Source organism: Electrona antarctica (assembly GCF_951216825.1).
Source record: "Electrona antarctica genome assembly, chromosome: 21".
NCBI classification, from domain to species: domain Eukaryota; kingdom Metazoa; phylum Chordata; class Actinopteri; order Myctophiformes; family Myctophidae; genus Electrona; species Electrona antarctica.
This window is the reverse complement of record NC_136802.1, coordinates 23,312,057-23,335,377: the sequence shown is the minus strand read 5'-3', so window position 1 is coordinate 23,335,377 and position 23,321 is coordinate 23,312,057. Positions and strand designations below refer to the sequence as shown.

Below are 23,321 nucleotides of genomic sequence, written 5' to 3'. Positions count from 1 at the left end.
CCTTTTCCTGCTGACAAAGTCATCAAACCTCAAGGGTGCTGTGCTACTGGATACATTTAGACAACTATGGACAATAGCCCAGGCAGTGTGTGTGTGTGTGTGTGTGTGTGTGTGTGTGTGTGTGTGTGTGTGTGTGTGTGATCTTTATAGGGGCAGGGTGGATTTGGGTGCATTGACTGACATATTGGAACCATCTTAGCTTGCGTTGCAATAACGCTGATCACAGCAATATGGTGGATCTTACACACCACCACCCTCGCTCTCTTCCTCTCCCTCTGTGTGTGCTCCTCTCTCTACCTCTGCACTAAGAACTACTTTGTTGAGCCTTCTTCTTTTTTGTTTTACTCTATTACCCAGTGGGGAGCCATCACTCTTCAGCGTGTCGTAACACTGTCAACCTTTCTCTCGTTTCCCACAGGCTAGATTCTTCTCTATATCTGGAGGCGTAATCCACCTTTCCCTGTCAGCATTTTTTGTTTTCTTATTTTTTAGGTACAAGTTCGTTTTTTGTTTTTGTTATTTTCTGAAATGATCAAATGCGTCATTCTTTTTTTCTCCCAATTCTGAGGGGTTTGTGAGGCAACATATTAAGACATAAAGCATGCAGTAATAGTCTAAAAACAATGAATTACAACAAACATCAGTCAATGGCTGTAATTTGGGTGGACTCAATCCCACGCTAAAATGTCAGACCACCAGAGTAAGGCTGGGTAATTAATAGTTTGAAATAACCGTGATATTGATTTGAAGTCATATATCACCCAGCCCCTAGGCCAGAGTTTTGTGTTTCAAAAGAAACTCACTGCGGGGTTGTCATGCTGATGAAGGGGCGTGTCTGGAAGGGGGTTCCCACAGAGGCGAGGGGTTCTGAAACTTCTGAACCCTGACGATCTGCCATGTCTCTCCTGGGACAAACTTGCACTCAAGCCTTCTGAAAGAGAGGTGAGGATGCAGTGCATCTTGGAGTAAGCATTACGTCAGACAGAGCTAATGGAGAATGTGTGTGTGTGCACGTGTATGTCTGTCAGTGTGTGTGTTTGTGTGTGTGCGTGTACTCGCTCACGTACATGACCTCCGGCAAGGTCAGACAGTCTCCGCGCAGCCTAACAGCTCCGACGCAGGACACGTTGTCACTACACGATTCCCAATTGTGATTATGTATGCGAGTGTGTGCTCCTTGACTCAGCAATGCCTCAGCAGCCTAGCCCTGCACTTCCTTCCTGTGTGGACTGTAATGTGAGCGAGCTAATAACATCCCCTGTCAGCACTGAGTGAGTCTCCTCAGCAACACTCTCATCTTCAGTAGGAGGATAATAAAAGTCTGGTAGAGAGCCAGGTCTACAGTTTATTGATGAGCCTGAGCTCCATCTACTGTTTCCTAAACTGACGGCTTAAGACCCAAAATGGGTTGTGGACCCATTTCTGGTGGTTTCCCGCAATATCAACATTAGCCAGCCAGGTCCCAATGCCAGTTCTATTTCAGCATTCCACAAAGAGCCCAATTCCCCCAGAGTGGGGAGGATTATGAGCGAACTGTGGCTCAGCTTCAAAGTGTTGCTCTAAAAATATGTTAATTTAGTTTGATGGTGCCACTGTGACGGTGAATGCTTGTGTTTATTGTATCATATTCTAAAAACAAGTTGTATTTTTGTGTAAACATAATTAAACAGAAAATGCATTTTCAGGTCGGGATACCGATTCTACAATCAGGATAGAGAACTGATTAAACACGTGAAATTGGCAGAACATTTTTTAACTGAAACACAATACGAATGAAGCTGATAAATGGACCCTGACTGGCTGACATTTTGTCACCTACGTACCTGAAAGTGTTACTATAAGTAGTAGTAACAGTAGTTAATAGTTTTCTTGTATGGCTTTATTGATCTTCCTTTTCCAATGTGGGGACAGGTACAGTGGGATAGACAAAAGTGAGCTCTGCTTTTACTGTTAGAAAAATACATGTCTCCTTCAGTACAGGGTTTGAGCTTATTGTTATTTATAACTCTCTAGCACACTCTACTGGTGCATGGCATTAGTGCCAATTTGTCAGCAACCCTGGCCTGAAATTCCACTAAATATTTCTCTCATTTCAAAATTTAAACACTTGCATAAAAAGGTTTAAATTATGACTATCTAATAACTAAAATAAATAAATATCTAATAACTAAAACTAATCTCAGATCTAATCTAACTATACTAGATATACAATACAATACTTTTCATTTAAATTGTTGTAGGCCTATTATTTGAAAAGCATCTGCTATGCAAGTTAAGGAATAATATATATTTATATACATGAGGCCCACTGTGCACAACACTCGCAAATAAATGTTACTCCATTGCCCTCATTCATTCAATAGCTATTTTGCCCCAACCTCATACTCAGGGGGTGGAAAACACCACTTTCTGAGTATGAAGTGAGAGCATATTGCACTTATGGCAGCCTTTATACCTGCAGGAGTCATCAGTGGCTCATCCCCGTTCTTCAGCCTCTCCTCTGGGATGACCCCCAGATCAGCCGCTTCGCCTCCACCTTCCATCCATCCCTGTCCCTCCGTCGGCCGGACAACACTCTGCGTCTCCTTTCCCATCAATTCCTGAATGCTAGTCTCTATTGCTGCCTCCATTCTTCCATCACGCTCCACCTCCGATGTTCCCTCCATTACATGTATCATTCGGTTGTCAACAACCAGGTCACCAGAGGATACCAGTCTTGTCTTGCTTGGCTCTTCATGTACCAGTGGCCTTTCGTCTGTACGGTGAACCTGTTCTGGTTTCTTTTTACTTTGACCCCAATTTAGTTTATTGTCCTGCTGCACTGTCGCTACATAGTTCCCGTTTTGGACACAGACCTGGATGCTTTCTAGACCATGGGTATGGCTAGAACCTGCAGATATTTCTTTACTCTCGTCAAGTTCACACTCAACAGCATCTCTCTCTGGTGCAAGCCTCTTGTCGAGGTAATCACTCTCTTCTCTGCAGCCAGGTGTAGAATCCTCAGTATCACGGCCAAGCGTTGCATCCATTTGATCGTGCACATGGATGGTGAACCCATCTCTGTCTGCCTCACCAATGTTTCCTGTGACGTCTTCATCCATTTGATAGACTAAAAAGAGGTCTGCATCTACCACCTCACGACCTACCTCTACTGATGTAGCTCTATTCTGTCGACCGTGCACGCTTTCCGTTATTTGAGCTCTTCCCGCTCCGACCGCGTTCTCTAGAACTACTGTGTGGCCGTACTCTTCCTTTCTACCTTGTCCTGGCATTATCTGTCCATCACAGTCCATCACCTCTCTTGTAATGTGACCTAAATGACCACTGTGAGGTAGAAGCAGATCTTCAAACATGGCGGTTCCAGACTCGGGGACCAGGCATATGCCTCCATCTTCTGCACTAGGGCAGTGCACTTCAGTGGGATTGGACATGAGCAACTGCCCCTTTGGTGCTATATCTTCTTCGCGTTCAGGGTGCGAATCTTCTGCACCTAGTATTGCTTGACCAGACCAGTTCTCCTGATGTGCCTTTGTTCTGATTTCAGGCCTTTGAATATGTTTTAAACTGGTGGTGGCAGCATCACAGGCCAAGGCAAACTCGTCTGTTTGGGTCCCAAGGTGCTCTATTCTGGGGAAGAATGTGTCATCTGAAATCCCATCCTCAGGGGCAAGGCTGAGGATGAAACATGGCTTGGTTCCTTCAGATGACCTGAGAGAGAAAGTGAACATGAAAATAAGTACGAAATTAAAATAAAAGTCTTCATAACCTCCCTCATCGTCTCTGAATACAGGCAGTAGGAATTGCAGTTGAATTTGAGCAGATTTAACAATGGGTAGGCTATGTGAGGGGCAACACGTGCCTCCGTGAATTCATTAATATGCTTATAAAGGACTGTAAATCTCACACTTCATCCATGTGAAATACTGATGTGCATGCACGGCGCGTGCATGTTTCTACTTCTAGGCTACTCACTCTCTCCAGGCATGGTCACGGTGCTTAGCGAGAGTCTGGGGAGTCTGTAAGGACAAAGTGTGTCTGCCTCCGGAGTCGGAGGAGACTGGCTCACATGACAAGTCTCGGCTTGGGGAGACTTCTGTCTGGGAGAAGGAAAGGGCTCGGCTGCACTGGTAAGCAGGGGGAAGGTGATGGTTCCCTCTCTGGGAGTAGGCCTGGGAGAACTGATAGCCGGCTTGGGGGTACGTGCTACGGCCCTGGGGACATGAGGACTGAGAGAAGGAAGAGGCCTGGGATGACTGGGAGCAGGCTGGAGTGTGGGAGCTCTCCCTCCCCTCAGAAGAGCCCAAGGGGGGCCGAGTCCTCAACCATAATCTGCATGATGAAAGTAAAATGATTACATTTAGGGGTCATAATACAATTCCAGCTGTACAGTATGTAATAAAAGCACACCCGTGTGAAGTGAGGGGTGCTCTTATCATCATACGTCATCATACATAATCTCATCCTGGCCAGTTACAATTTGCATACTCACTTTTGTGTTCAATGTTTGTGTACCCTCAAAGCTGGACATAGGAGGGGCTAGCGCCCCTCAAACATCACACTTGTGTGAAGTGAGCGGTGCCTTTTATCATGATGATGTATGTTGAGAACATCATACATCAGCCAATGAATCAAATCATCACATTCCGTGCTCAAACGAACAGACAAGAGCTGTGCATAGGAGCGGCTGCACCGCTCAAAAAGAGATTAATTAGTGAAAAATGACACACGCTATGTTTTCATTTTCAGAGACATGACAGTAAATAATGTTGAACGCTGTAAGGTAAAGGACGACTTCACCACTTTTCAACCTATCTTCAACCTCTCTAATATGATAAAATGGCATTTTTTCTTTTACTCAGTCTGTCTCATAGGAGGGCTGTGGGAAGTTCAGAAACCCGTCCACCAGTGACATCGTTAAGCAGATTTCTTTTTACAAAAATGTTTAGATTTATTATTGTGAGAACGATGGCTTCCATTTTCTCATTGCAACTTTTCAGGACTAGAAGTCCTCCTATTAGACAGTTGAACAGTGGTGAAGTGGTCCTTTAAGTTAGGTGCTGCAAGTTTTTATGTTAAAATAAGAAATAGCTCTATATTCTTATACGAATCATTGCAAGTGTTTGTTAAATTGTGCATTAACCGGGGTCCTCCTGTCTCCCCAGCTTTTTAGTGCATTTTTAAGGTTGGGATATCAATTTTGTCCAATCGGGGAGAGAACACTACAGGATTCAAGATACTGTAAAAGAGTAACATTGGAAGTCAAAATTGCAACCAGAACACTAAAATTAAATCCATTAAATGGAAACTCTCCTGATTGAATGAAATTAGTATTTAATTTTTAAAGATATGGAGACCCCTGAACAGTCCATCTATACCAATGATTACCATAATTAACCACCAGAACGAACTTCATAATTTTAACAAAGATATAAAATGCATGCATGTTACATGTTATTTTCCACATGAAACATTATGGTCAGGTTAACTCACTGATCAGATCCTCCATTCCTCCTCTCTTCTTGATTTCTGGTCCAGCTGCCTTCAGTCTGGCTGCCATAAACTCTCTCCACTACCACATAGGAGTAAACATGAACAATCGTGGTCATAAATGTGTGACTGAGATATCAGTTGCCAGTTGGTGTGTTCATGTTGATGCATTTCTAGGCAATTAAATGTTTAAGAAATAAACTTTTAAGCATTTAAACATTCCTTCAACCCCTCATAAACCTGCATAGCAACACGGTACGTGTATGTCCTTGTCTCTGTATCCTGGACTCACTGTTCCTGTAGCGGGTTCTGTTGGGTTGCTGCAGACTCTGAGCTCTGAGGGCAGCCAGGATGTTCTGGGCCCACTGGGACAAAGGACCAGAGTACAAGCTACTGCCAGAGCCATCCATCTCCACCTCCTTTCTTTATACACCGCTGCTCTGCCCTGTCTGCTGATCTGACACCCCTACTCTGCCTGACAAGCTAGCTCTATTCCTAGACAAGACAGAGGAGAGACCAGTGTTACTTCTGCACTCGGCAAATTCCAGTTAAACTCTGTGTGAAAAATTGAGCGTTAATATTAAATTCAGATAATTATCTGTAAATATATTCCGGTACAAAAACTATTTTATAACCTGAAAATAAAAACACTGAAAAGCCAAAAATGAACAAGGGGGGAATAAACAAAGCATTACATTTTATTACATTTACATAAAACATGGAAAACGGACATACGAACGGAAACAAATTTCAGAAGAACGTTAAAACAGATTAAAACCACTATTCCGATATTCCTTTAATTATTTGTGAAACATTTCGTTTGAAATAAATAACCTGCTAATGGCAAAACAAAACAATTGTATGTGTGGCAGCAGATGCCATTATATAGACATCACTTCTCCGATAGTCTTTCAACTCAAGTCTTCCCAGGTTTCCTTGTTGGCCAGTTTAAAAAGGCATCGGTTGAGATCCGTGAGACTTAAGCCACGTTCTGAGTTGTTCCACAAAGGGCTCAAGGTCTTGAACCCCAAATGCAGGGTTGGGTTCACCAAATTGATACATTTCAGGTTTGTGCTTTTTTTGTGAGTGCTCTTTGGATAGCATTTTGTTAGTGCCACTCTGCCTTGTCGGCCGTTTTGCCCTCCTGGTCTTCGACCACTTTCTGTAGCAGCAGGGGGTCCAGATGGAAGTACACGTACAGCTCCCTCTCTCTCCTGAGGACGCTGCGCTCCAGCTGAGAGCGCTTGGCCTTGACATCGTCAGTAATGCTCTGCATCAGATGGTGCAGGCTCTTTAGTTGGGACTCAACCTCCACCAACTTCATTGAACACTCCTAGAGAGGAGAGACACAGCAATGACACAGAGGAAAGATTGTCTAAGTGAGCTTGGAACAAATGGTAGAGACTAATGTTCAGACTAGACTATTTTGTATACAGATTACAGTAAAACATTATGTTAGAGCACTGACCACCAGGAATCTAATGAACACAGTGCACAAATGGAAGCAAATTGACCCGTAATGGTCTATTAGACTATTCGTACATTCTCACAAGTAAATTAACACTGAGGATTGGCATCGCAGAAATAAATTAAAATGTTTCAAATGGGTATGATATGCAATGCATATATGCACATCAAAAATAGGGATTCTTGAAATGAAAACCTTTGTGATAATCACTATATTACTAATCTAGAGTACAATATAAACCACAATTGCCAACTCTGCCATGTCATTCAAAAGGTCAAAATCACAACCACATGTTTTATTTCTACAGGCGAAAGAAAGTACAGCATTACACAGTACAGCATTTCTGGATTCATATTCACTCCAAACTGAACTGAAATATGGTGGGAGAAAATATTAATGTTAGGGACATCTCAGTTCACATCTTCAGTTAACCTGAAATTAAAGCTCTTTCATCATGCAATATCAAATTAAAAATACCACAAGGAATTGTATTGATGGAATTTCTTACATTTAAAAAACAACCACTTGAGACAAGGTTATCATGCAGTGTACTATATCAAACCAGAGTGTTTTCTTATGAAACAGTTGTCATGAGAACACTGTAAAAGTCACGTGATGTTTATTTACCGGTATATAGCACATTTGATACGACAGCCCAGACTTGTGCAATACAAAAAACACAACCGTGCTACCAGCTTCCCACACCAACAGTGGCTTGTATATAGAAGTAAAACTCACATTCTATACTGCATACGGCGGCAAGTTGTAAAGAGGTCTGTACAGTACCTGTGCATTGGGGCAGAGCTCCTGGTCTGTTAGGGCCGTGGGACATACCTGCGGCTCTAAGACCAGCTGCTGGAGCTCTGTGTGCGTGGCACTGTGCAGCATCTTGAAGTTGCTGGAGAGGTGGGCGCCCGTGAAGCTCAGCTGGCGCAACGCCCCTGCTAATGCCTCGCGGGTTGACTGGAGGTCGGTGTTCAGGTTGCGGGCAGCCTGGTCCAAGGCCTCGTAGGTGTGGAAGGGGTCCACTTGACCAGCACCCGAGTTGCAGTTGTACGCTTCTAGGAGCTGGAGCAGCCTGAGGGAGAAGAAGTATCAACGTATGTTACAAGAGTCAAAGCAGCCCTTTAGAGCCCAATGAGAATTTATGAATAATAATTCATAAGAGAATAAGGGTGTAACGACTCTCCAAATACTATTAGTTTTTATTATATCTTTGTTAATTTTATTCGATTACTAAAACTACAATTTATAATAATGAAGGTTTAAGGCAAGATTGCTATAATTAGGCCTAGTTTCAGAAGATATATCGGAATATAACCAATGTAATCATGGTGCATCATACAGTGGTATTCAGACATGGCATTCTAACAACCAAAGGTGTGCATAACATTGTTTGCTGAACATACATTTGCTTCAACAACTCTGGCTGATACAGACAACTCCGACCTAGTACTTAGTTATGCCATGTTAAATAAACAAAAATTACAGTATTCAAAGAAGGAAGGCTTCCATGATCCCTGCAGGAAAGCAGTTGTGCAGTTACTGCAGTCAAAACCCGAACAGTATTGCCTAATTCATGCTTCACCGTAAAATAACCAATCTTCAAGCTCATAAGGCACTGCACCTGGGACACAGCTTGAGCTTGTGGACTGGTTATTTTTGGTGCAGGACTCTGGACCCCCTTGAAAACGAGATGAGTCATCTCAAGGGGTTATTAAAGAATTTCAATCAATCAAGTGGCTATGGCCGGATTTATCCCAAGGAGTGTTTTTCATGCAAAACTAATGCTTGGAATGGGTTGAGAATCATGAATAACCCCTAGTTTGACATGTCACATGCTACTTCAAACATAATTCAAATTTGAAATGTTTATATATACACACCCCAACATTCAACCCATGAACTTACCATGATCCACAATTTATATAATAATAATTTTGAGCAGTGCCTAACTGCTCCATTACGTAGCAATGTGTGTATGTATGCATGTATGTCTGTATGTATATGTATGCATGTCTGTGCCCGAGCACAGAAAGCTGCAACACGGTAACTCTGTCATATCGACCGTTTCGGACAAGGGAAGGCTCGCCGGAACCGGGCCAGCCCCCTGGGCGTGTTCACAGGGGGGTGGATGTTCCGGGGACCCCCCACACGGTAACCCTGTCATTTCTCGAAGATATTTTCCAAAAATAATCAAAGTACAGCATACAGTACACTAACAATACAGTTAAGAGCACAGCACAGTAATAATTGTATAGTTGCACCGCTCAGTTCACACAGGTGTTATTTTTAATGTTATTTGGATGACCCCTTGAGTCACCCCCTTTTTACCCCTTCTTACGGTAGATTGACTGGCCTACCAGTACAAAATACTGATGCTGGCCTACAAGGCAACCAAAGACATGGCACCCCCATACCTTCAAGAAGACATTATCAAACCCTAGAACACTTCACAGTTCCCACTCACCGAGATCAGTAAACACAGTTGTCGATTCACACTTCCTAGACTATTCTCCGTTCAGACTCTCAAACTATGGAATACCCCGCCTTGTAGTCCATACATACTGTATGTCACTTGCTCTCATCTTTTTGTTACTTGGATTTGTTTTTCATGGCCACAGATGTTAATAGTTTAGAGGCCCCAGACGGAGATCACCGTCAAGTTCAAGTTCATGGTCAAGTGCCCCAGACGGAGATTGATAAATGGGACGGCGATTAATGATATCAAAACCGACCGCATCGCTCCACAGCCTAGGAGCGATTGTTGCCCAATCTTCGGTGTTGCACAACAGTGACACGTCATTGAAAATGTTCCCTGCCTGTTTAGCGGACGAAAACGAAAATCTTAAAACGTTCATAACTCGCGATCTAAATCATCCCGTCTAATTATGAAAAAAGATCCTGTGTTAGACGGCGCTCCGCGGGCCAGTCGCTAATCACGATAGATTTATTCTTACCTCCCGTTGTTGTCGATCGACTCTAGAGTGGTGTGGCTATTGTTAGCTGCTACACAGACATTCACAACAACTTCCGGTGCGCCGGTAAAAGTGGTCCGGGCGCTATAAATGATGGGCACAGTTTATGAATGGATTAAATAGGTCCGGGCCCTCAAGGTGTTAAGGAGGTTATTTAGATGGTTGTTTGGATAGATGCTAGGTTGTCATACTAGTTTCTTTGAGGTACTACACACCTATTCTCTCTGCTTATTTGACTATTCACCTTATGACTATGTGAGTATTCACCTTCTTGTATGTTGACTGGATTTTATGTTTACCCTTATTCTGATCTCACACTTTTAAGTCGCTCTGGATGAGAGCACCTGCTAAATACCTAAATTGGTAATAACTCAACCATGCACTTCAGAGGGCTATAGAACACAAAGTCACAGCTGTCGTGCTCTCCATACCTGCTGAAGGCTGTGTCCTTGGAGCTGATAATGGGACTTTGTTTGGGGTTGATGGCCAGGTCAGGGTGGGCCATGGCCTCCATCCTGTGGGCTGCCTCCTCGCCTGCCTTCACCAGCCTGCAGCGCATAGTTTCCAGACACTCCAGCAGCGTCTTCCAATTCCTTAGCTCCATATGCAGGGCCAGGAGTAGCAGGTCGAAGGAGGACTTCTGACGGAGAAGGTAGTCACGCACCTGGGTAGAAAGATTGACGAACGGAGAATGGCATGGATGGATAACAGTAGCATAGATAGACAATAATAGTAAACAGGAGGGTAAGAAGGGCCACCCCCTTCTATAGCATGGATCAAAACGATCATTTCGAAATGTATCTGCAGAATCACACTGCAAGATATCAACTGCAGTTCAGTGACGTTTACTTCCCACCAGACTGTCATGTATTAGTGCTCCCACCAGGCATGGCTAGTTAACTAACCTGGTCCTGCCTGGAGGTGTAGTAGTCCTGTCTGGCCAGCTGCAGAGCCAGATCACCCCTCACCACAGGCACGTTGACAAGCCTGGCAGCCTCCCTCAGAGCGGCAGGCACTGGGCCGTGAAACAGGGCATCTATCTCTGCCTCCACAGCCTGAAGCTCCCTCACGCACACCGCCTCACGCACTTGCAGAGACGAGGCAGTGGAAACACTCTGATAGATTGAAAACACAAAGTGGAAGGAAGGAGTGAGTAGGAAAATCTGAACTAAACTCAAAATAATGGCTTTTTAAAATAAAGTCAAAAACAATCTCTGAATAAACTAGCTTATATTGTAGTTGAATAAATATTAAATGTGTATAACCATTTTACAATGCCAAATCGGTATGGTAATATACGGTAGCAAACATGGGGGAAAAACATCACGAACAAAGAATCCTGCACACTGCTCTTGTTTAGCAGCCTCTGCTTTTATTTAAATTGTTAACTGCTGAGCAAGAGCAGTGTGAGAGATTTTTGTTCATGAAACTGGTTTTCTTCAGTTTTCACTGTCCAACGCACCTGCATCCGAATGAAGTAGATGTGCGAATACTTCCTTTACATGGGGTAAATATATACGGTACTACACACTAGAGCAGATAAACCATGACTGTGTACTTTACCTTGACAAGAGAGTACTTTGCAGACAGCCAGTCTATTCCAGCCTTGATGCCGTTCTCCTGGGCCTTGGCCATCAGTAGCTGGTGTTCAGACAGAAGATGAGCCCACTGAAGCATGGCCATCTCCTTCCTCCTCCGATCCACAGCTCTCTGGCCTTCCTTCTGCTGCTGCTGCTGCTCCTCCTCCTCCTCCTCCTCCTCTTCCTCCTCCACTCCACAGGAGCTGAGATCCAGGACCTGAAAGTGTTCTGGGGAGGAGTTCGAGACAATATCGGAGATTCCCTCAAAGAACTGCTTCTGGGTGAGAGCAGTGAGGGTTTTGGTGTTAAGTTCTTCCTGTTGCAAGTAGGGCTCTATGGAGAGCTGGGAAAGGAGGACTGGGATAGCTTGGGGCCTGGATGGATTCAATGGGCCCGCAGTTTCTCCATTTCCTCCTTCTTGGACTTTAGATTCTGGTTCGACAAGGAGGTGAAAACCCATGTTCTTCAACTCGTCCACTAGGGATTGTAATGAGGCATTGTTGCCAGCGTTCTCAGCTCCAATAGCAGCATTTGCCTCCTTTAGCTTGCAGGAGGCACTCTCCCGCTCTGCAGCCAGACGCAAATTAACATCAGAGCGAGTGGTGGCCAAAACCTGCAGCTTGTTATAACGATGTTGTTTCAACTCCTTCTCGTTGCGAAGGGCCTGAAGCTCTGCCTCCAAGTCCTCTATGTTCACGTCATCCTCCTCCACAAAGAAGGAGAAAGAGTTGGATGAAGGTCCCAAGAAGTCTTTACCGTTTCCGTCTGAAGGTCCAATGGTCTTAAGGACCTTGCTCAGGGCAGCTTCGTCCATCAGGGGCTTTCCAGACTTCTGTAGCTCCTGGAAGGCACGTGCCTCCTCCACGGTGATGACATTACTCGGATTGATGGTGCGGCAGACGAAGCGCATGAAATGCAGGTTCTCCGGGGCACAGTCGAACAGCCAGTCAAACTCTGAGTCCTTCAGAGATGCCGCACCAGGGTAACCGATGCGGCCAATTGCCTCCACAAACTGGGCACCATTCAGCATGGTGGCGTTGTAAGACTGCTAGCTATTGTGTCAAACCGGTTGTACAGTGGGGATCAAGGGAGATTACAGAGAAGCAGTGGAAGTAGTACAGCATCAGTCATCTAATTAAATTAAAACGCATATGAGCAAAACAACATCTGGAATCAGAAAGTCACTCAATATTTGTATTACTGTAGTTACATCGTCTTTGGTTTCACTTACTCAACATTGTTGCAGCAATAATTAAGAGCAGAAATAAGTAATTAAAACTCAATCAGTGCCACCTGGTGGACACCAGTTTTGACCCTCGTCACCGAAGCCCATTATAAATAAAAGAAAGAAAATGAAATTATATTGTGCATGTCATCACCTGCACACCGGATTAGAGGAATTTTCAAAATATGGGGGAAAAAAAAAAGCGTCCAAAGGCACCCATGGCACTTTATGACATAAGGGGGAGGCACCCAAAGGCGTCCTGTGGCACTGAGTGAGATAGTTATATGAAATTAAGAATGATGTAGTGATCATAGCACACGGAGGTGCTTGAATGTGCTGTGCATGGGTCCTACTTCTGAATATTATGTTTATATATTAATTTACATGTGTGCGCATGTACTTTCATGTTTGCATTACATTGTAGGTGCAATCTTAATGTGTCAGTCAGTGTGTATATGGGCTGTTTAAATATTGCAGTGTAGTGGGTGTGCGTGGGGGGGGGGGACCCTGAATGTCTCTGAATACCTGTAACAGAAATTAAAATGTATTCCTGTTGATTAGTGATTGATTAATGATTCTTTCTATTCCCATTTCATCACTTACCGTATTCTGTATGACTGACTGTAAGCTTAGAGGATGGTTGGAGTGTCCTGGCCGAGAATGTAAACCTAGGCAAGTGGAAGGCAGATAAGGGGGGGGGGGGGGGGGCACCTGGATGTTTACTGAGGAAGGAGACTGTTCAGCCAAAATATTGCTTTGTATCCGTGAGATTGATTTTACATTCTCCTGGAACTTTGTCTAGTCTTTTCCAAACTTGTGTCAGACTCCCGAACCATTTTGAGGCGTTTTCTCTTTCTTTCCACTTATGATTATTACTCTCAGTTGTGTCCAATTATTATATTATTGTCATCCATTTGAACTTGTATTGTATCAAATAAACCTGCTATTTAAAGACATTCATTCTCTGAGAGACCAGATATTCCCCTTTGCATGGGATAGTCCCTCATTTCCAAGACTTTTCAGGCATCCCACAAATTGAGACCCTGTCCCACATTGTGACTGGCAGGCATTGTTCAAACGCCCTATAGTTGGCCTTTCTCTCATTGTCTCAGCTCAGCTGTGTCCAACAATCATTATTTTATTGTCGACTCATCTGTTGCATCAAATAAAACTGCTACTAAAGACATTTAGTAGCATTCTTCATCTTCACTCTCTCAAACTTCACTCTCTCCAACAACCTTTTTTTGTATTTGGGAGTTTGGGACATCCCAAATACAAAAAAACGTTGTATTTAGGCCAGGGTTCCGAAAGGACCTGGGGTGGGGGGGGGTGCAGTGCTAGTACTACAGTATGTGTAGGAGTAGTAGGCTAGCATAGGCTATTACATAAATAACTTGAAATGACAGCAGTGACAATGCATCCCGTCCTAGAGGCAGTAGAAAGTAACGTGACGACTATATATTTTGGTTTAGCATGGGCTAACAAACATTAGCAAACATTACATTAGCTAAACAAGAAAAGCGTCGACTCGAGAGGCGACGGCGCCTAAGTAAGAATTGTCACATAACGACCGCAGTTCCAGTTAACTGCAAACAGTGAGTAATGAGTATGTTTGTATTATCTTACCAACAAACTTGGGAAGAGGTGACGACGTTATTTTAACATTATCATGTCACGAACTCTTTTTGTCGTTGTTTTTGAAAGGAAATGCCCGCGCTGCAAACGAAATGAACGTCAAGCAATTACGTACATATCACGTACGTCTGTGGCTGTATCGCTTATTCGTCACTATGGTCACAACATTCCGCCCGAGCCAAACTTTCTCAACCAATCCCACTTGGAGGTTGTACCTCAGTCCCTCCTCTCTGCACCCTCAACCAATCCCATTTAGAGGGTCCCTCCTCTCTGCACCCACGCTTTCCCTTTTGTGATGTCTCTCTTCAGTGGGCCAGTCATCTGATCTATCATTTCTTTATGGAGAACGGCGACTGGTAAGTAGTCTAATGTGATGCTTGTGCAAGTTGTGCTTATACTGTACATTTAACAAGTTAACTTTAATAGCTTTAAAGTTGTTGATTAAATGATAAAACCCGTAAAAGGTTTGCTGTGCTGGCCAAGTGGTTGAGTTAAAAAAATAACATTGTTAACTTTGCATGTGTTATTGTGTTTCGTTTTGTATTGCTGCACAAGAGCATGATGATGGTACCCTTCTGGTGGTGGTAAAAAAAACACAGTAAATTATTCTCCTGCAGATAACAATGGTAAAGCACAGGCTTATAATATTTGCCTTTGTCTGTCTGTCAGTGTTTAGATGTGAATGTACAGCTCCTCGTATTCATACCTTGCACGTTTTGAATACACAGGAATCAGGATCACAATTAGCCCAAAATTTAGACTCGTAGATGTATTGATCATAGATTGAAAATGTCAGAATCGATAAATACATCTACGAGTCGAGAGTCAAAATTTTGGGCTAGATCACAATGGAAACAAGCCCCCAGTGCCTTTTGTGTACTGTAACGGTTATCCTTTTAACAATCTGTACAAGTCCTACACCTGCCATGTTGGGGGGTACCAAACAGGTGTTGCAAACAAATGAATGAGTTCTACACCAATCGCATGGCTGAGGGAAGTAGGGGTGCTTGTACAAGATATAAGATATAACTTGTACGTACAAGATCTTATCTTGTATGTACAAGATATAACTTGTACGTACAATATATTATCTTGTACGTACAAGTTATATCTTGTACGTACGAGATAATATCTTGTAGGACGAGATAATATCTTGTACGTACAAGATAAAATATATTTTGAATGCATGGCCATTCAGGGGCTCCGTACTATTCATACTGGCTGAGTTGCTGTAATAATATTGAGCATCGTTATAATACTGAGACAATTCTCTTTTGTACTTGATCAATTTTCCCACAAAACTTTCCTAAGACTAAAAAATTCACCCAGTCTGATGTACAGTGTACACCCTATAGTCCTGATTAAAATCACAGGGTCAGATTCAAAGTTCAGTCTATTACAGAATACAGATGTTTGTGATCATGTGTAATTAATATGTGATGATCTCAGTGAATGCATTGCATTTACTTTTGACAATGACAACATGATGATGACATATGGTGCACAGGAATAATTCCTTATATTAACTGCTAGGTAAGGTACTGTCTATCATGTTCACCCTTGACCTTGTGATTTGCTCTGAACTTCTGATACCTGAATATTATAGAATCAAGCCACCATGGCATGCAGGCCTGGTGTTTATTGTTTTCAGTACAGCATTGTCCTATGACACAGGCTCCCCATCTTTGTTTATAAATACTGTATGGTGTGATCCCTCACCAACCTCAGTGTTTAATGTACCGTACTTCTCCCATGAGCTCATCTTATAAACTTCTTGTTCTTAGACATACAAACTGGCTCTGACTCAGTTTGCCTCAACATCCTGTTTAATCCAGAATTCCTCAGCAGTGCTGTCAGTAACCAGCTAACTTCCATCACCGTCTCTCGCAGCTGTCCAAAACAAAGAACCATGGTCCAAGCTAAGACGTGGATCCTAACCAAGCACTTTGAGGGCCTCCCCAAGAACAGTAACTTTGAACTGAAACTGGAGCAGCTCCCTGAGCCTAAAGATGGAGGTGAACTTGTGTTGCAATACTATACCAGAGGCTAATACCTTGCTGCCGCTGGTGTTCAGTTTAGAACATTGGCAACGTTTTGTACTTACTGTATGTCTTTAGATAGTCATCTTTTACTTTATTGGTCTCAGTGGGGGAAATTCTGATGTCATGCAGCAACAGCAGTATTATAAAACAATGACACATGGGTACATAGAGTAGAGTACAATAGAGAGTTACCATTAAGATAAAATAAACATATTTTCGTCTGACTGAGTTAACATCTATATTCTGTCAATAAATGTATACGTATAAATGTACTATCTATCACATTCAATATACATCTATAATTGAGTATATGAATGGATACTGTATGTACTGTACTACAGACTAAATAAATATATGTACAGTTGGCTTATATATCCTTATCGCAGTCAGAATACGTTTTTATTGTCACTTAATAATAATACAGGGGAGCGAAATGCCATTCTCATGGTGCTTCACATTTAAAAACAATGCACACACAAAAATGAGACATAGCCTTTTAAAAAGATTAAAAAGTAGAGTAAAAAAGTAAAGTGTGCATATACCTCTGATGATCATATACCTCTGATATTCCCACAGTATCTTGATGGATCTATTTGTCCTTAGTATATCCTGATGCATCTGTTCTTGTTGCAGAGGTGCTTTTGGAAGCCATTTTTCTCACTGTGGATCCATACATGAGGTAGCTGGGAAACGTTTTCATGTATGTGTTGTCTGTTGTGCAACTGGAAGAGAGAAAAAATAGCATGATTGTCTTTAAAAACAATTCCTGTAATTATCTTGTTTTGCCAGTAACTTGAAATGTAATGTTAATGTGTTGTTGTACCTTTAGAGCTTCTGTGATCATTTCATTGTTTTTCACTGCAGACCTTTAAGTAGAGTTCGCATGAATGAAGGAGATGTCATGATTGGAACTCAAGTGGCAAAGTAAGATACACACACACACACACACACACACACACACACACACACACACAAACAGAAAAGGCAGTTTTGTTTACCTTGTGTGACATGCATGCCTGACATTTACTGGAACAGAATATGCTCTGCACCTGCTGTTAATTTCCAAGGCCTTTGATGCTTGCTTAGTAATCCTGAGTAAAAACAATGACAGACTTCTTGGCTGGGTGTTCTGAGTGTTCTACCAGATTTATTTCAGTGAGACTGAATAAGTAAGACTTGCACGGCTGCAATCACGTAGAACAAATTAACGCTTGATAATACTTTTCCACAGGCCTCTCTCAAAGATGACATAATTGTAAGATCATGCTCACGTCTATGCGACATTGTGCTATCATCATACTCCACCATCCTCCTATATATGTATGCAATGAACCACATTACTTGATTAGACAAGATTAGAGAACACAAAATGTTGACATGAAATAAAACTTTTTTATAAAAGGTGAGGGGGATGCAATAGCAATAATAAATTAACAATTTAAATCATTATTCAGTTATGAATATGATCTTATATAACATGATCCATAGAGTCTCTGTTTTTTTTGTTTTTGTTTTTTGTGACATGAATTCAAATGTTTGGGCAAAATGACTAAATTGGAGGAAATACTTGGCTAGTCTAAATTAAAAAGGAAAAAGAAAGTCCTAGTCTAGAATTAGAATGAAATAACAGAGCAGATTTTCAACCCAATTGTCCCATACATTCTAAACGTAAACCACCAATTTAAAAACAACAACTGGCATTGATTTGGACTTGATCATTAGACTGTGATTATCATTTTCAGTTGTTGTTTTTTTTGGTCTCGCACCATGATGCACCATGATGGAATCAAGGGATCGTTCGCTGTGTTCGTTCATTCTTCACACAGTAATGTTGACTTTGTGGGGGCGGTCTGGTACTTTGTGTGGTGGCAGAACAAAGAAGAGAACGTTTTGATTGATTGATTGATTGAAATATTTATTAACAGTAATTAATTACAGTACATTTCAAGCACAAACTCAATACAAAGGCTGTTAACTGTGAGTGGACGACCCAATTAAGCATTACACTTGTTTACAATAGGGTCCACCATGTTCAATTCATCAAAACATTTAGAGACGTACAAATAGACACTTCTATATAGACAAAGAACAGAACAGGAATTCATCATGTCTAATTGTTATTGTTCTTCCTTCCATTTCATACAGGGTCATCCAGAGTAACAACCCAACGTTTCCAGTGGGCAGTCATGTTGTTGGTCGGTGTGGCTGGAGGACCCATACAGTCTCCAATGGGACAGACCTGATTCCCATCATGCACGACTGGCCTCAAGACATCCCTATGTCCCTGGCCCTGGGCACTGTGGGTATGCCAGGGTAAGATAGGACAGTGAAGCTTGCAGTAGCTGGCAGTTGCTGAAGTTGGGAGAGTTTAGCATTTCCCCCACAATAGAGGTGCAACACTTTATCAAACTAATTTATTTAATCAATTATAAAAACACTTTTAATATAATTGTCTATTTTTGGAAAATAATTGAAATTTCGTTTAGTTGACCATCATTTAGACATGTTATGAGCCTGTAGATCAGCTATTTCCAATATGTTTGTGTGACACTTGTATGACAATCTATGATGTACAGGGCTTATGTTCATACTAATTTAGTTTTGATTTTAGTTTTCAACAAGCAATTACAGTATATCAATAAAGGTTAGGAGTAGCTTTGGTAGGAAGGAAACAAAAACATCTTGAATTCTTACTAGGCTTTATTTAAACAAATCATCTGGAAGTCACTAGCAGCTGTTGTTTTGTGTATACCAGTATGAAGAAACCATTTCAACAGTTGAAACGGTAAATTAGTCCAGATGTTTTCCAAAGCAAATTAGTTATCATGTTTTCATGGCCTTAAAAGAAAGTACTTTTAGGCCTGTATGAACACACCCTCTTGGCTCTGCAGAAGCATGCTTTGAAGGCTAGACTTAAAAAGGAAACAGATGGCTAACTGACTTGCTAACTACATTCTTTTAGTTTGTATTTCATATGATAAAATGTAATGTCTTTCTTTCTTTCAGTCTAACTGCTCTGTATGGCATAGAGGAGGTCTTGGGGCTGAAGGCTGGGGAGACCCTCCTGGTGAATGCAGCAGCTGGGGCAGTGGGCTCTGTGGTTGGCCAGATCGCCAAGCTTAAGGGCTGCAAGGTGGTGGGCTGCGCAGGCTCCGATGCCAAGGTGGCCTTCCTCAAAGATCTGGGCTTTGATGAAGCCTTCAACTACAAAAGTGTGACGTCACTGGACCAGGCCCTGAAAGACGCATCCCCAGATGGATATGACTGCTACTTTGAGAATGTAAGCATTCGCCATCGATTACACTTACACGTGCCTTAACCGTCATTACCATAAACCAATCTTGGGATGTATTTGTTGATAAACAACCAGTGTGTCTTTTATAGGGTTATTGGGATGTTTTTCCTATTTTAGGCTTTACTACCATTTTGGACTGAGGCCGATTCTAAAACGCCTTCTAATTCCTGACCTAAGTTTTCTGAAATGCTACTATAATATTTATATAGCAGCATCATTTTTTTATTAATTTTTTTGAATACTGTACATACTGTACAGAACACCAAAAGGGGTTCCCGTCCAGAAGGGTTAGAACACCAAAAGGGGTTTCCGCCCAGAATGGGTTAAGGAAACATCTTCTTCTTTTCCTTTCGGCTTTTCCCTTCAGGGGTCGCCACAGCGAATCATCTGCCTCCATTTCACCCTGTCCTCTGCCTCCTCTTCTCTCACACCTACTAACTTCATGTCCTCTTTCACTACATCCATACATCTTCTCTTTGGTCTTCCTCTAGGCCTCCTGCCTGGCAGTTCCAACCTCATCATCCTTCTATGTACTACTCACTATCCCTCCTCTCTGTACGTGTCCAAAACAACTCAGTCTGGACTTTGGCTTTATCTCCAAATCATCTGACATGTGCTGTCCCTCTGATGTACTCGTTCTTGATCCTTGTTATGGATCTTATTTTAGGGAAACATAAAGGGCATTAATATTTTGGTTGAATCCAACTGATACTCTTTTCCTTGACGGCAGGTAGGAGGGCCTTTCTCCAGTGTTGCCTTGCCACAGATGAAAAACTTTGGCAGAATAGCCGTGTGTGGAGGCATTTCCTTGTACAATGACACCACGCCACAAACAGGTTTGTGTTTCCCTGCATTTGCTGAACATGCATCCATGTGTGGTGTGTATTCACTCATCATTGAAAGACAAATTCAATGGCATAGAAATCCTGCATGTTCCGTGGAAAGGGAATATTTGCATGATATGGTGTTATACTTAAGTTTGAAACTAGAGGGAGCCGCTGTCCCGTATTGAAAACATTGGTAGGTCATACTCATTTCTCAGAGACTAAGATGATTAACCACCTGGCTTCCCTATTATATTTTGGTTTTCATTATCGGAGAAATCTTTCAACAATGTTTGAAACATTTTCAAGAATAAAAGATTACAAGCTCACAACACATGAGGTGACCGTCTGAGCTTGTAGATTGGGTAATAACTAAGTGATGAATCAATCAATGAATTGATTGATTGATTGCTTGATTGATATGTTTATTGTTTGATTGGTGTTTATATGTACAGAAAATAAAAAAGTTTATTTCCATTGTGGCCCCTTGTTAAAATGTGAGATGTGTCTGAAATATTATTATAAGTGAGCGTGTGTGTCTGTATGAGTGCGTGAATCAGTTACATTATTATTTTCTTGTTTGCTTGTGTGCGTGCGTGCATGTGTGCATGGGCTCGCGCACAAGAGACATGGGCGGGTAAGTGTACATTGAATACTAAATTCCACAAAAGGCAGTAGGAAAAGCAATAGTATAAAGATACAGCAGCAGTACAATACATTTAAAATAAAGATTAAAAACATTTCAATTAAACAGGACTGGGGGAACTGGAAAAAAACAGTTCAAGTTAAGTTCCAACCACCCATTCTTTTGTACCCCCTTTTTGTACCCCTCAGGGCCGTACCCTCACCTCACCATGATCTTCAAGCAGCTGAAGATGGAGGGCTTCATGCAGAGTAGGTGGGAACACAAAAACCCAGAGTCCCTCAGAAGGCTGATGGCCTGGGTGAAGGAGGTTAGTTATGAAAAGTACTCTTGTGTAATGTGTACGCTTTTTCTACCTTTTTCTGGTTTTAAGCTTGAGACATTTTGGCCTTCTAGTTGTTTGAATATTGGGCAACCTAAAATACAGTAATTAGCATTAAAGGAAGCTTCCATATGTGCTTTGGGCATAATATCGGACATAAACATACTCTTTTTCTGTTAATGGTGTTCTCAGTCTACCTTAAAACGATACTGAATTTACCTCAATAATTGAGTCAGCGTTGGCAAAACACAATGGAGATTTATAACGACCACAGTCAAGCAATTTGATAAATATCTGTGATATGTGATTTGGTTATGCATGTTTCATCCTTCAGGGTAAAGTGACGTACAGAGAGCACATTACAGAAGGATTTGAGAACATGCCAGCTGCTTTCATGGGATTACTAGTGGGAGAAAACATTGGCAAGGCCATTGTCAAAGTTTAATCCCAACAAGGATCAAGACACTTTGAAAAGCAATACTTACTGGAGAGTTTGATATCCACATTAACTCACCTTTAACCACTTAAGCCTTATTGTATCGTTGCTGTCGGCTGTCGGGCAGAAATCTTGTATCTTATTCTCCATATTTCAACTTTGTAACCTTTTCCGTAAATGAATGCCCTTGTTTTTTGTCAAGCTAACAAATGTTAACTCTGTTGACTTGTATTTGTTATACGTTGCTAGGTTTAAGGTCTACTGTACTTTGTAGCACACTTGTTTTATCAGCAATGTAATTACTGGTCCACTTACAATTCATTCAGTTGAGTCAAATATTAAAGTTTACTGATTGCCTTTCTATAATAAAAACGTAGTTTCTTTTAATACAACTTTTCCTGTCTGCCTCAAGTCTTATTGTGGGGGCGCTGCTTTAGCAGAGCCAACCTTAGATCTCCGCCCTCCGCCATCTTACTGGTATGAGTCTCTGAATTGGTTATCACCATCTCAAGGGGATTATCCTTTCAATAAAGGTGTATATATATATATATATATATACACACACACACACTACACTAAAAATTAATTAACCAATCAAAATAAAAAGAAATGCAGATGAACCACAAGCTCGCAGCCGACAGCGTGACACAAAGTGATGCGCTGTGAGCTTGTGTATAGCTAAAATCTAATAGGACACATATGCTTTCCCAGTTTGAATGGGTTTAAAATATATCCTCTCTCTGAGCTGATTCTCTGTCTTCATATACTTCACACATAGTTGTCCAGCCCAAACCAGTGGGGTCCTAAGCTCACCAGCGTCACACCTGAGCATGCTGTTGAACCAGCCCATTATACACACACACACAGTCATTTGTTTTGACATTTGACATGCACTGCCTGTGTAAAGACATGACAGTAGTCTATGACATGACATGAACAAAGCAAACATGACGTAGACTTGCAATATATTTAGCTCATTAGGAAATAACATTTGTGCATATTTGTTCTGCCACAAGCAATGTTAGTCAAGCTTCTTAGCTTCAAGCTTCTACACTAGAGAAAATGGATCAAGCTAAGCTATACACCTACATGGGAAAAAGTAGTTTAACCACTTAAACCCTAGTTTATTATTATTATTATTAATTTGTATTGAATTATCATTCTGGGAAAGGAGAAACCCTTTTTATCTTTTTATCATAAAGCATCCAGTGTAGCATCCAGTGTACTGCATGGCCTCTGATCGCCTACTGGAGGTTTTTGTTTGATCAGGAAGAAAGAGGCTATTTTTATACACTGATTTGAATTTCATAAGGCTGTGGTGTTTCCATGGTTGGAGATGAGAATGTTGCATTCAATGAGCTCAAGAGATTGTCTATAGGAAAACGA

The 23,321-nt window shown here is 41.8% G+C and overlaps 3 protein-coding genes across 4 annotated transcripts in view; 1 reads left to right on the top strand and 2 right to left on the bottom strand.

Annotated features, from left to right (window-relative positions):
• poln (polymerase (DNA directed) nu) overlaps nt 1-6,054 on the bottom strand; it is a 76,676-nt gene extending 70,622 nt beyond the window's left edge. Inside the window, exons 1-5 of the mRNA XM_079491288.1 lie at nt 5,780-6,054; nt 5,491-5,569; nt 3,973-4,329; nt 2,456-3,708; nt 804-931 (exon numbers count right to left, since the gene is read on the bottom strand). Coding sequence (XP_079347414.1) covers nt 804-931; nt 2,456-3,708; nt 3,973-4,329; nt 5,491-5,569; nt 5,780-5,897 — 1,935 coding nt within the window. The 5' untranslated portion in view covers nt 5,898-6,054. The remainder of the gene's footprint in view (nt 1-803; nt 932-2,455; nt 3,709-3,972; nt 4,330-5,490; nt 5,570-5,779) is intronic.
• Nucleotides 6,055-6,164: 110 nt separating this feature from the next.
• Nucleotides 6,165-14,505, bottom strand: haus3 (HAUS augmin-like complex, subunit 3). 2 transcript variants are annotated; one of them, XM_079491404.1, is made up of 7 exons: nt 14,365-14,505; nt 13,342-13,406; nt 11,497-12,565; nt 10,839-11,048; nt 10,365-10,597; nt 7,742-8,033; nt 6,165-6,820 (listed from the first exon to the last, which is right to left on the bottom strand). In XM_079491404.1, the coding sequence occupies exons 3-7, from the start codon at nt 12,541-12,543 to the stop codon at nt 6,596-6,598; spliced, it is 2,007 nt and encodes a 668-aa protein (XP_079347530.1). In that variant the 5' UTR covers nt 12,544-12,565; nt 13,342-13,406; nt 14,365-14,505; the 3' UTR covers nt 6,165-6,595. The 2 variants fall into 2 exon arrangements, with proteins under 2 accessions (XP_079347530.1, XP_079347531.1); XM_079491405.1 differs by having other exon boundaries at nt 7,790-8,033; nt 14,365-14,503.
• Nucleotides 14,506-14,593: 88 nt separating this feature from the next.
• LOC306914408 (prostaglandin reductase 1-like) lies at nt 14,594-22,321 on the top strand. Its single transcript, XM_079491408.1, has 9 exons — nt 14,594-14,729; nt 16,264-16,388; nt 17,049-17,094; nt 17,280-17,339; nt 18,561-18,728; nt 19,422-19,695; nt 20,441-20,546; nt 21,369-21,487; nt 21,834-22,321. Exons 1-9 carry the CDS (start codon nt 14,713-14,715, stop codon nt 21,942-21,944), a joined length of 1,026 nt encoding a protein of 341 aa, XP_079347534.1. The 5' UTR covers nt 14,594-14,712; the 3' UTR covers nt 21,945-22,321.
• Nucleotides 22,322-23,321: the final 1,000 nt, after the last annotated feature.

Coding starts and splice junctions, on each gene's coding strand:
- haus3 (XM_079491404.1), bottom strand. CDS start 12,543: ATGCTGAATGGTGCCCAGTTTGTGGAGGCAATTGGCCGCATCGGTTAC. Junction 8,034..10,364: donor AAGGACACAGCCTTCAGCAG/GTATGGAGAGCA, acceptor CTTCTCCCTCAG/GCTGCTCCAGCTCCTAGAAG. Junction 6,821..7,741: donor AGCTCTGCCCCAATGCACAG/GTACTGTACAGA, acceptor TCTCCTCTCTAG/GAGTGTTCAATGAAGTTGGT.
- LOC306914408 (XM_079491408.1), top strand. Junction 17,340..18,560: donor ATTGGAACTCAAGTGGCAAA/GTAAGATACACA, acceptor CATTTCATACAG/GGTCATCCAGAGTAACAACC. Junction 18,729..19,421: donor GGCACTGTGGGTATGCCAGG/GTAAGATAGGAC, acceptor TCTTTCTTTCAG/TCTAACTGCTCTGTATGGCA.